Source organism: Cherax quadricarinatus, chromosome 5, assembly GCF_038502225.1.
Source record: "Cherax quadricarinatus isolate ZL_2023a chromosome 5, ASM3850222v1, whole genome shotgun sequence".
NCBI classification, from domain to species: Eukaryota; Metazoa; Arthropoda; class Malacostraca; order Decapoda; family Parastacidae; genus Cherax; species Cherax quadricarinatus.
In genome coordinates, this window is record NC_091296.1 from 54,973,584 (window position 1) to 54,987,346 (window position 13,763).

The window sequence follows — 13,763 nt, forward strand, 5'->3', positions numbered from 1 at the left end:
TGGTGTGAGATACACTGTTGGGAAATACACTGGTGTGAGATACACTGCTGTGAGATACACTAGTGAGATACACTAGTGAGATACACTAGTGAGATACACTAGTGAGATACACTGGTGTTAGATACACTGGTGTGAAATACACTGATGTGAGATACACTGGTGTGAGATACACTGGTGTGAGATACTCTGGTGTGAGATACACTGATGTGAGATACACTTGTGTGAGATACTCTGGTGTGAGATACACTGGTGTGAGATACTCTGGTGTGAGATACACTGGTGTGAGATACACTGGTGTGAGATACTCTGGTGTGAGATACACTGGTGTGAGATACACTGGTGTGAGATACACTGGTGTGAGATACTCTGGTGTGAGATACTCTGGTGTGAGATACTCTGGTGTGAGATAATTCTACCGGTCTTGTGTCTGCCAGACTACCACTCGTCAGAGGGTCTTCCACTAGTTAAAGGGACCCCCACCAGTATGAGGGACTCCTACTAGTGAGTGGGACTCCCACTAGTGAGAGGGACTCCTACTAGTGAGAGGGACTCCTACTAGTATGAGGAACTCCCACTAGTGAGAGGGACTCCCACTAGTGAGAGGGACTCCCACTATTGAGAGGGACTCCCACTAGTGAGAGGGACTCCCACTAGTGAGAGGGACTCCCACTAGTGAGAGGGACTCCCACTAGTGAGAGGGACTCCCACTAGTGGGAGGGACTCCCACTATTGAGAGGGACTCCCACTAGTGAGAGGGACTCCCACTAGTGAGTGGGACTCCCACTAGTGAGAGGGACTCCTACTAGTGAGAGGAACTCCCACTAGTGAGAGGGACTCCCACTAGTGAGAGGGACTCCCACTAGTGAGAGGGACTCCCCCTATTGAGAGGGACTCTCACTAGTGAGAGGGACTCCCACTAGTGAGAGGGACTCCCACTAGAGAGAGGGACTCCCGCTAGTGAGAGGGACTTCTACTAGTGAGAGGGATCCCACTAGTGAGAGGGACTCCCACCAGTGATAGGGACTCCCACTAGTGAGAAGGACTCCCGCTAGTGAGAGGGACTACCACTAGTGACAGGGACTCCCACTAGTGAGAGGGACTCCCGCTATAGAGAGGGACTCCCACTAGTGAGAGGGACTCCTACTAGTGAGAGGAACTCCCACTAGTGAGAGGGACTCCCACTAGTGAGAGGGACTCCCACTAGTGAGAGGGACTCCCACTAGTGAGAGGGACTCCCACTAGTGAGAGGGACTCCCACTACTGAGAGGGACTCTCACTAGTGAGAGGGACTCCCACTAGTGAGAGGGACTCCCACTAGTGAGAGGGACTCCCGCTAGTGAGAGGGACTTCCACTATTGAGAGGGATCCCACTAGTGAGAGGGACTCCCACCAGTGATAGGGACTCCCACTAGTGAGAAGGACTCCCGCTAGTGAGAGGGACTACCACTAGTGACAGGGACTCCCACTAGTGAGAGGGACTCCCGCTATAGAGAGGGACTCCCACTAGTGAGAGGGACTCCCACTAGTGAGAGGGACTCCCACTAGTGAGAGGGACTCCCGCTAGTGATAGGGACTCCCGCTAGTGAGAGGGACTACCACTAGTGAGAGGGACTCCCACTAGTGAGAGGGACTCCCACTAGTGAGAGGGACTCCCGCTAGTGAGAGGGACTCCCACTAGTGAGAGGGACTCTCGCTAGTGAGAGGGACTCCCGCTAGTGAGAGGGACTACCACTAGTGAGAGGGACTCTTACTAGTGAGAGGGACTCCCACTAGTGAGAGGGACTCCCGCTAGTGAGAGGGACTCCCACTAGTGAGAGGGACTCCCACTAGTGAGAGGGACTCCCGCTAGTGAGAGGGACTCCCGCTAGTGAGAGAGACTACCACTACTGAGAGGGACTACCACAAGTGTGAGGGACTCCCGCTAGTGAGAGGGACTCCCACTGGTGAGAGGGACTCCCACTAGTGAGAGGGACTCCCACTAGTGAGAGGGACTCCCACTAGTGAGAGGGACTCCCACTAGTGAGAGGGACTCCCACTAGTGAGAGGGACTCCCACTAGTGAGAGGGACTCCCACTAGTGAGAGGGACTCCCACTAGTGAGAGGGACTCCCACTAGTGAGAGGGACTCCCACTAGTGAGAGGGACTCCCACTAGTGAGAGGGACTCCCACTAGTGAGAGGGACTCCCACTAGTGAGATGGACTCCCGCTAGTGAGAGGGACTCCCGCTAGTGAGAGGGACTCCCGCTAGTGAGAGGGACTTCCACTAGTGAGAGGGACTCCCGCTAGTGAGAGAGACTCCCACTAGTGAGAGGGACTCCCACTAGTGAGAGGGACTCCCGCTAGTGAGAGGGACTCCCACTAGTGAGAGGGACTCCCACTAGTGAGAGGGACTCCCACTAGTGAGAGGGACTCCCACTAGTGAGAGGGACTCCCACTAGTGAGAGGGACTCCCACTAGTGAGAGGGACTCCCCACGAGTGAGAGGGACTCCCACGACTGAGAGGGACTCCCACTAGTGAGAGGGACTCCCGCTAGTGAGAGGGACTCCCGCTAGTGAGAGGGACTCCCACTAGTGAGAGGGACTCCCGCTAGTGAGAGGGACTCCCACTAGTGAGAGGGACTCCCACTAGTGAGAGGGACTCCCGCTAGTGAGAGGGACTCCCACTAGTGAGAGGGACTCCCACTAGTGAGAGGGACTCCCACTAGTGAGAGGGACTCCCACTAGTGAGAGGGACTCCCACTAGTGAGAGGGACTCCCACTAGTGAGAGGGACTCCCACTAGTGAGAGGGACTCCCACTAGTGAGAGGGACTCCCACTAGTGAGAGGGACTCCCACTAGTGAGAGGGACTCCCACTAGTGAGAGGGACTCCCACTAGTGAGAGGGACTCCCGCTAGTGAGAGGGACTCCCGCTAGTGAGAGGGACTTCCACTAGTGAGAGGGACTCCCGCTAGTGAGAGGAACTCCCACTAGTGAGAGGGACTCCCGCTAGTGAGAGGGACTCCCGCTAGTGAGAGGGACTTCCACTAGTGAGAGTTACTCCCGCTAGTGAGAGGGACTCCCATTAGTGAGAGGGACTCCCACTAGTGAGAGGGACTCCCACTAGTGAGAGGGACTCCCGCTAGTGAGAGGGACTCCCGCTAGTGAGAGGGACTTCCACTTGTGAGAGGGACTCCCGCTAGTGAGAGGGACTCCCACTAGTTAGAGGGACTCCCACTAGTGAGAGGGACTCCCGCTAGTTAGAGGGACTCCCACTAGTGAGAGAGACTCCCACTAGTGAGAGGGACTCCCACTAGTGAGAGGGACTCCCACTAGTGAGAGGGACTCCCACTAGTGAGAGGGACTCCCACTAGTGAGAGGGACTCCCACTAGTGAGAGGGACTCCCACTAGTGAGAGGGACTCCCGCTAGTGAGAGAGACTCCCACTAGTGAGAGGGACTCCCACTAGTGAGAGGGACTCCCGCTAGTGAGAGGGACTCCCACTAGTGAGAGGGACTCCCACTAGTGAGAGGGACTCCCACTAGTGAGAGGGACTCCCACTAGTGAGAGGGACTCCCGCTAGTGAGAGGGACTTCCACTAGTGAGAGGGACTCCCGCTAGTGAGAGGAACTCCCACTAGTGAGAGGGACTCCCACTAGTGAGAGGGACTCCCGCTAGTGAGAGAGACTCCCACTTTAGAGGGACTCCCACTAGTGAGAGGGACTCCCACTAGTTAGAGGTACTCCCACTAGTGAGAGGGACTCCCACTAGTGAGAGGGACTCCCACTAGTGAGAGGGACTCCCACTAGTGAGAGGGACTCCCACTAGTGAGAGGGACTCCCACTAGTGAGAGGGACTCCCACTAGTGAGAGGGACTCCCACTAGTGAGAGGGACTCCCGCTAGTGAGAGGGACTCCCACTAGTGAGAGGGACTCCCGCTAGTGAGAGGGACTCCCACTAGTGAGAGGGACTCCCACTAGTGAGAGGGACTCCCACTAGTGAGAGGGACTCCCACTAGTGAGAGGGACTCCCGCTAGTGAGAGGGACTTCCACTAGTGAGAGGGACTCCCGCTATTGAGAGGGACTCGCACTAGTGAGAGGGACTCCCACTAGTGAGAGGGGCTCCCGCTAGTGAGAGGGACTCCCACTAGTGAGAGGGACTCCCACTAGTGAGAGGGACTTCCACTAGTGAGAGGGACTCCCACTAGTGAGAGGGACTCCCACTAGTGAGAGGGACTCCCACTAGTGAGAGGGACTCCCACTAGTGAGAGGGACTCCCACTAGTGAGAGGGACTCCCACTAGTGAGAGGGACTCCCGCTAGTGAGAGGGACTCCCACTAGTGAGAGGGACTCCCGCTAGTGAGAGGGACTCCCACTAGTGAGAGGGACTCCCACTAGTGAGAGGGGCTCCCGCTAGTGAGAGGGACTCCCACTAGTGAGAGGGACTCCCACTAGTGTGAGGGACTCCCACTAGTGAGAGGGACTCCCGCTAGTGAGAGGGACTCCCACTAGTGAGAGGGACTCCCACTAGTGAGAGGGACTTCCACTAGTGAGAGGGACTCCCACTAGTGAGAGGGACTCCCACTTGTGAGAGGGACTTCCACTAGTGAGAGGGACTCCCACTAGTGAGAGGGACTCCCACTAGTGAGAGGGACTCCCACTTGTGAGAGGGACTTCCACTAGTGAGAGGGACTCCCACTAGTGAGAGGGACTCCCACTAGTGAGAGGGACTCCCACTAGTGAGAGGGACTCCCACTAGTGAGAGGGACTCCCACTAGTGAGAGGGACTCCCACTAGTGAGAGGGACTCCCACTAGTGAGAGGGACTCCCACTAGTGAGAGGGACTCCCACTAGTGAGAGGGACTCCCACTAGTGAGAGGGACTCCCACTTGTGAGAGGGACTTCCACTAGTGAGAGGGACTCCCACTAGTGAGAGGGACTCCCACTTGTGAGAGGGACTTCCACTAGTGAGAGGGACTCCCACTAGTGAGAGGGACTCCCACTAGTGAGAGGGACTTCCACTAGTGAGAGGGACTCCCACTAGTGAGAGGGACTCCCACTTGTGAGAGGGACTCCCACTAGTGAGAGGGACTCCCACTAGTGAGAGGGACTCGCACTCATCAGGTCGCCTTAACCAGTCTCTCAATAATTACAATAAAAAATATTTATATTTATTGTCAACTTATTCTGGTATTGTTATTTTAGAAGTAATTATAATACTTGCTGTCAGCTTATCTAGAATTGTATTACTGGTCAGCTTATCTATAATTGTATTACCGGTCATCTTATCTAGAATTGTATTACCGGTCATCTTATCTAGAATTGTATTACTGGTCAGCTTATCTAGAATTGTATTACTGGTCAGCTTATCTAGAATTGTATTACCGGTCATCTTATCTAGAATTGTATTACTGGTCAGCTTATCTAGAATTGTATTACTGGTCAGCTTATCTAGAATTGTATTACCGGTCAACTTATCTAGAATTGTATTACTGGTCAGCTTATCTAGAATTGTATTACCGGTCAGCTTATCTAGAATTGTATTACTGGTCAGCTTATCTAGAATTGTATTACTGGTCAGCTTATCTAGAATTGTATTACTGGTCAGCTTATCTAGAATTGTATTACTGGTCAGCTTATCTAGAATTGTATTACTGGTCAGCTTATCTAGAATTGTATTACCGGTCAGCTTATCTAGAATTGTATTACTGGTCAGCTTATCTAGAATTGTATTACCGGTCAGCTTATCTAGAATTCTATTACTGGTCAGCTTATCTAGAATTGTATTACTGGTCAGCTTATCTAGAATTGTATTACCGGTCAGCTTATCTAGAATTGTATTACTGGTCAGCTTATCTAGAATTGTATTACCTGTCAGCTTATCTAGAATTGTATTACTGGTCAGCTTATCTAGACTTGTATTACTGGTCAGCTTATCTAGAATTGTATTACTGGTCAGCTTATCTAGAATTGTATTACCTGTCAGCTTATCTAGAATTGTATTACTGGTCAGCTTATCTAGACTTGTATTACTGGTCAGCTTATCTAGAATTGTATTACTGGTCAGCTTATCTAGAATTGTATTACCTGTCAGCTTATCTAGAATTGTATTACTGGTCAGCTTATCTAGACTTGTATTACTGGTCAGCTTATCTAGAATTGTATTACTGGTCAGCTTATCTAGAATTGTATTACTGGTCAGCTTATCTAGAATTGTATTACTGGTCAGCTTATCTAGAACTGTATTACCGGTCAGCTTATCTAGAATTGTATTACTGGTCAGCTTATCTAGAATTGTATTACCGGTCAGCTTATCTAGAATTCTATTACTGGTCAGCTTATCTAGAATTGTATTACTGGTCAGCTTATCTAGAATTGTATTACTGGTCAGCTTATCTAGTATTGTATTACCGGTCAGCTTATCTAGTATTGTATTACTGGTCAGCTTATCTAGAATTGTATTACCTGTCAGCTTATCTAGAATTGTATTACTGGTCAGCTTATCTAGAATTGTATTACCGGTCAGCTTATCTAGAATTGTATTACCTGTCAGCTTATCTAGAATTGTATTACCGGTCAGCTTATCTAGAATTGTATTACCGGTCAGCTTATCTAGAATTGTATTGTCGGTCAGCTTATCTAGAATTGTATTACCTGTCAACTTATCTAGAATTGTATTACCTGTCAGCTTATCTAGAATTGTATTACCTGTCAGCTTATCTAGAATTGTATTACTGGTCAGCTTATCTAGAATTGTATTACTGGTCAGCTTATCTAGAATTGTATTACCGGTCATCTTATCTAGAATTGTATTACTGGTCAGCTTATCTAGAATTGTTTTTCTGGTCAGCTTATCTAGAATTGTATTACTGGTCAGCTTATCTAGAATTGTATTACTGGTCAGCTTATCTAGAATTGTATTACTGGTCAGCTTATCTAGAATTGTATTACTGGTCAGCTTATCTAGAATTGTATTACCTGTCAGCTTATCTAGAATTGTATTACTGGTCAGCTTATCTAGAATTGTATTACTGATCAGCTTATCTAGAATTGTATTACTGGTCACTAGAATTTACTGCTTACCTGTCAGCTTATCTAGAATTGTATTACTGGTCAGCTTATCTAGAATTGTATTACCTGTCAGCTTATCTAGAATTGTATTACTGGTCAGCTTATCTAGAATTGTATTACTGATCAGCTTATCTAGAATTGTATTACTGGTCAGCTTATCTAGAATTGTATTACTAATCAGCTTATCTAGAATTGTATTACTGATCAGCTTATCTAGAATTGTATTACTGGTCAGCTTATCTAGAATTGTATTACTGGTCAGCTTATCTAGAATTGTATTACTGGTCAGCTTATCTAGAATTGTATTACCGGTCAGCTTATCTAGAATTGTATAACTGGTCAGCTTATCTAGAATTGTATTACCGGTCAGCTTATCTAGAATTGTATTACTGGTCAGCTTATCTAGAATTGTATTACTGGTCAGCTTATCTAGAACTGTATTACTGGTCAGCTTATCTAGAATTGTATTACCGGTCAGCTTATCTAGAATTGTATTACCGGTCAGCTTATCTAGAATTGTATTACTGGTCAGCTTATCTAGAATTGTATTACCGGTCAGCTTATCTAGAATTGTATTACTGGTCAGCTTATCTAGAATTGTATTACCGGTCAGCTTATCTAGAATTGTATTACCGGTCAGCTTATCTAGAATTGTATTACTGGTCAGCTTATCTAGAATTGTATTACCGGTCAGTCAGCTTATCTAGAATTGTATTACTGGTCAGCTTATCTAGAATTGTATTACTGGTCATCTTATCTAGTATTGTATTACTGGTCAGCTTATCTAGAATTGTATTACCGGTCAGCTTATCTAGAATTATATTACCGGTCAGCTTATCTATAATTGTATTATCGGTCAGCTTATTTAGAATTGTATTACCTGTCAGCTTATCTAGAATTGTATTACTGGTCAGCTTATCTAGAATTGTATTACTGGTCAGCTTATCTAGAATTGTATTACCGGTCAGCTTATCTAGAATTGTATTATCGTTCAGCTTATCTAGAATTCTGTGACTGATCACAATCACTACACTTGTGGTACATAATCACTGCACTTGTGGTACAGAGTCACTGCACTTGTGGTACAGAATCACTGCACTTTTGGTACAGAATCACTGCACTTGTGGTACAGAATCACTGCACTTGTGGTACAGAATCACTGCACTTGTGGTACAGAGTCACTGCACTTGTGGTACAGAATCACTGCACTTGTGGTACAGAATCACTGCACTTGTGGTACAGAATCACTGCACTTGTGGTACAGAATCACGCTAACTACCTCTACAGAGTAATCATCGGTAGGTAATTAGTGATAAGTCGCAATCACCTGATTATCATTGCATAGTTCCCTCACCCTTCACCTAATTACTCCTTAAAAAAGTGTTACTCTCGCTCCTACAGAGCCACAGACAGTGGTGCTAGGGGGCCCAGAGCTGTATATCAACGCAGGCTCTGCTATCAACCTCACCTGCCTGGTGAGACACAGCCCAAAGCCGCCTCCGTATATCTTCTGGTACCACGATGATGTAGTGAGTATACCTCAGGAGATATGCGGGTATAACAGCGAGATTTACAGGGATATGGGATACCTATAGATTTTAGCTTGATGAATAACTAAAGTGTAATGAATAATTGTCAATAATTAGTAATAACCCACACGTAGTGTGGACTGAATGATGATCAAAGTATTTTTTCTTTCTCGGTGGGAATCTGCCGGTGTATTAATGCAAAAGACAGAAACAGAAGATTACTTAACCTATATATTTCAATCCTCTTTGGGGATCCTCTTTAACTTTATATAGGTGACGTTTAGCGCCTTCAGTAGGCTTTATTTTCACCTCTGGATAAAGCCTTATGAATGGGTAAAACCTTTTCTATAGAAATATTCCAGTTCCTGTAATTGTGATCCTGTGGAAAGGAATTCCTCCGTCTGTTGAGTTTACTCTTCTGTTGAAAGGGATTTCTTCTGTTGAACGCTGTTTCTTTTTTTTTATTCTTATTTTTATAGAGATTTGTTCTACTGAAGAGAGGTTCTTCTACCGTTAACAGTAGTTTGTTCTACCGTTAACAGTAGTTTGTTCTACCGTTAACAGTAGTTTGTTCTACCGTTAACAGTAGTTTGTTCTACCGTTAACAGTAGTTTGTTCTACCGTTAACAGTAGTTTGTTCTACCGTTAACAGTAGTTTCTCCTGTTAAAAGGTTTCGTTATTCTCTTACTATATATATTTCCCCATATTTATCAATCTTTTACTATCTTTCTTCTTTTTACAATATCTATTACACATTTAAACAATCTATTTTTTTACATTCTCTATCTTTTAAACTATCTATCTTTTACACAATCTATCTTTTAAACACACTGTCTTTTACTCTATCTATCTTTATGTATCTCTTTTACTATCTTGTACACTATCTATCTTTTATACTATCTTTTATACTATCTATCTTTTACACAATATTTTAAATTATCTATCTTTTATACTATCTATTTTTTACGTTATTTTTACGCTATCTATTACACTATCTATCCTTTACACTACCAATATTTTACATTATCTATCTTCGACAGCTATCTATCTTCGACAATAGCTTTATCATCTATCAAGTAAGGTAAAGAAAGATACTAAGATAACATTATCTTTTGTTGAGATAAAGACATAAGCAGTAAAGATCAGAGCGATAAAGATAAGATAAGAACCATAAAGTGTGTGTGTGTGTGTGTGTGTGTGTGTGTGTGTGTGTGTGTGTGTGTGTGTGTGTGTGTGTGTGTGTGGGAACATGGACACGACAAAAAACTACCTTCCACACACACACGCGCACACACACACACACACACACACACATACACACACACACACACACACACACACACACACACACACACACACACACACACACACACACACACACACACACACGACAATAGCACTTGTGGTACAGAATCACTGCACTTGTGGCACAGAATCACTGCACTTGTGGTACAGAATCACTGCACTTGTGGTACAGAATCACTGCACTTGTGGTACAGAATCACTGCACTTGTGGTACAAAATCACTGCACTTGTGGTACAGAATCACTGCACTTGTGGTACAAAATCACTGCACTTGTGGTACAGAATCACTGCACTTGTGGTACAGAATCACTGCACTTGTGGTACAGAATCACTGCACTTGTGGTACAGAATCACTGCACTTGTGGTACAGAATCACTGCACTTGTGGTACAGAATCACTGCACTTGTGGTACAAAATCACTGCACTTGTGGTACAGAATCACGCTAACTACCTCTACAGAGTAATCATCGGTAGGTAATTAGTGATTCGGGGCCAGGAGCTAAGACTCGACCCCTGCAACCACAAATAGGTGAGTACACACACACACACACACACACACACACACACACACACACACACACACACACACACACACACACACACACACACAATTATCGCATTGATGGCCCAGATTAATAGCTGAAAAGGCCAGGCAGGTCGACTGTTTAAAATCATAGATGACTCTCTCTCTCTCTCTCTCTCTCTCTCTCTCTCTCTCTCTCTCTCTCTCTCTCTCTCTCTCTCTCTCTCTCTATCTCTCTATCTCTCTCTCTCTCTCTCTCTCTCTCTCTCTCTCTCTCTCTCTCTCTCTCTCTCTCTCTCTCTCTCACTTCCTCCTTCACGCAGTTGTTGAGTTACGACTCTGGACGGGGAGAAGTGACCGTGACGACAGAGGACGGGAAAGACACGGCCTCCAGGCTCTTGATCCACCACGCTGGAGCACAGAACTCTGGCCGCTACACCTGTTCTCCCGCCACCGCACCCGCTCACTCCATCACCCTACACGTCATTAACAGTAAGTACTCAACAGTAAGTACTAACAGGAACCTACTAACAGCAACCTGCTAACATGAACCTATTAACAAGAATCTACTAACAGGAAACTGCTAACGGGAACCTACTAACAGGAACCTCTTAACAGTGTCTACCTACAAGTAGTAAATTAACAGTAGTTAGGCATTAGTGGCCAAACAGTAAGTAATTACCTAACAGTAGTGTCTTAACGGTAATCAATAACAGTAAGTAGAGATCTATTTAAAAATGTGTAACAGTAAGAGTTCAACAGTATGATGTGTGTGTGTGTGTGTGTGTGTGTGCTCACCTAATTGTGGTTGTAAGGGTTGATTCAAAGCTCCTGGCCCAGCCTCTTTACTGGTTGCTACTAGGTCAACTCTCTCCCTGCTCCATGAGCTTTATCCAACCTCGTCTTAAAACTATGTATGGTTCCTGCCTCCACTACGTCACTTGCTAGGCTATTCCACTTCCTGACAACTCTATGACTCATCTGACTCTTCAACTTCCAATTGTGACCCCTTATTTCTGTGTCCCATCTCTGGAACATTCTGTCTTTGTCCACCTTGTCAATTCCTCGCTGTATTTTGTATGTCGCTATCATGTCTCCCCTAACCCTTCCTGTCCTCCAGTGTCGTCAGGCCGATTTCCCTTAACGTTTCTTCGTAGGACATTCCCCTTTGCTCTGGGATTAGTCTTCTTGCAAACCTTTGCACTTTCTCTAATTTCTTAACGTGCTTGACCAGGTGTGGGTTCCAAGCTGGTACTGCATACTCCAGTATGTGTGTGTGTGTATACTCACCGAGTATTGTTTTGCAGGGATCGTGTACGTGAGTGTCCATTAGAAAGTGGAGTGGGAGTGGGAAGATAGGGAAGGAGGTGAGGGAGGGGAGAGAGGGAGGGACCTTATATATTTATATATATGAATATATATATATATATATATATATATATATATATATATATATATATATATATATATATATATATATATATATATATATATATATATATATATATATATATATATGTCGTGCCGAATATGTAAAATTGGTCAATTAGCAACAACTCAATTAAAATGAAGTCCTTTCTAAAAATTTCTCATGTACGTTTAAAGATATATTTTTTCATTAATGTTGATGTAAAAATTAATAATTTTGCACCAAAAGGAACTTAGAAAACATACCTAACCTTATTATAACAAGAACAATTTATTTTAGCCAAACCCAGCTAAATATATTTAACATTTGTTTACAATAATTTAATACTAAAGAAACACAGTGAAATATATTTTTTTCGTTAGGTTCAGAATGATTTTGGCAAAATTATTGCATAAACAAATTTTCACTTGTCCTATATGGCAAGATGAGCGTTGCTATTTAAGCCAAGATCGCAAGTTCTGCCTATTCGGCACGACATATATATATATATATATATATATATATATATATATATATATATATATATATATATATATATATATATATATATATATATATATATATATATATATATATATATATATATATATATATATATATATATATATATATATATATATATATATATATATATATATATATATATATATACATGTGTGTGTGTGTGTGATAAATGGTTTGAAAAATCTACAAGTTGAAGATTGAGACATGCAGCATGTGGGAATCTTTATTCAGATGAAAGTGACTCCATGGTTTTGAAACACCTTCAATAATAGAATTATAGACGAGTGTCGTAGCAGAATATAATCACAGCGAAGAAAGTATAATTCTGTTTTAGGAGACGGTCCTGCCTATAATTTTTCTCCTTGAAGACCATCTTTATGGGGTCCGCCAGGCGCCATTTTATAGGAGAGAGAGACACCAGCATTATTTATGGGTAAAAATGGCAGGTTATGGGTGCTAGTCCACTTTTTCCACCCACACACAGCCCCATTTCTCGGAGTATTGCACAGTGTTCTGTCACAGTGGCGGGGATACTACTTCAGTGGTTGTCCAGTGTTGCAGGCTTGATCCTCAGTCACTGTGTATTGTTCAGTGCTAGTAGTGTTGAAGACTTGATCCTCCGTCGCTGTGTTGTTCAGTGCTAGTAGTGTTGCAGGCTTGATCCTCAGTCACTGTGTGTTGTTCAGTGCTAGTAGTGTTGAAGACTTGATCCTCCTGTTTAACATTACCATTTGCGCTCTGTTTGTTAGAAAGTTAAAGATCCTTCTGTTTACTTTTCCAGTTATTCCTTTAATGCGCATTTTGTCTGCTATTACACCACGATCACACCTCTCCCTCTCTCTCACCTCCGTCATACTTATAAGTTTCCAGTCAGCAATTTAAGTCAGTCTCTCTTAATTCAGAGTATGAGGATATTTTCTTGAGACAGCCTTCTTATGCACTTGTCGTGGCTGTTACGCAGTGCCGTGTAGTCGTTGTGGTTACAAGGCTGTGAGGGGTGACTCATATGTCTGTGGCACAGCACTGTGTCCCAGACACATCATTGTAACAGACATTTGTGTCCGATGGGTTCCGTAAGGCTACTCTGGGTACCAACTTGTTCACCTACCTGACCAGTCGAAAAATATAATTGGCCTACCTTGTCCTCACTCAGGAGATGTTGTGGGGATGTTAGGAAGTATTACTTAAGCTGAAGGGATGTGTAGTGATGCTAGGAACTATTATTTCAGCTGAAGTGTTGTAATGAGGTTAAGAACCATTAATTCAGCTGAAGAGAAGCTCTAGTAATTACAGGAGCCGCTACATCACATGAAGGGATGTTAGGAACTATTATTTCAGCTGAACGGATGTTGTAGTGATGACAGAAGCCGCTACATCACCTGAATGAATGTTGTAGTGACAGAAGCCGCAACATCACTACACAT

General features: G+C 44.3%; 1 protein-coding gene across 1 annotated transcript in view; it reads left to right on the forward strand.

Moving 5' to 3' along the window:
* The window catches only part of LOC128685125 (zwei Ig domain protein zig-8), a 46,556-nt gene that overhangs the window by 3,979 nt on the left and 28,814 nt on the right, over window positions 1-13,763 (forward strand). The window contains exons 2-3 of the mRNA XM_070102169.1: window positions 8,450-8,577; window positions 10,730-10,898. Coding sequence (XP_069958270.1) covers window positions 8,450-8,577; window positions 10,730-10,898 — 297 coding nt within the window. The remainder of the gene's footprint in view (window positions 1-8,449; window positions 8,578-10,729; window positions 10,899-13,763) is intronic.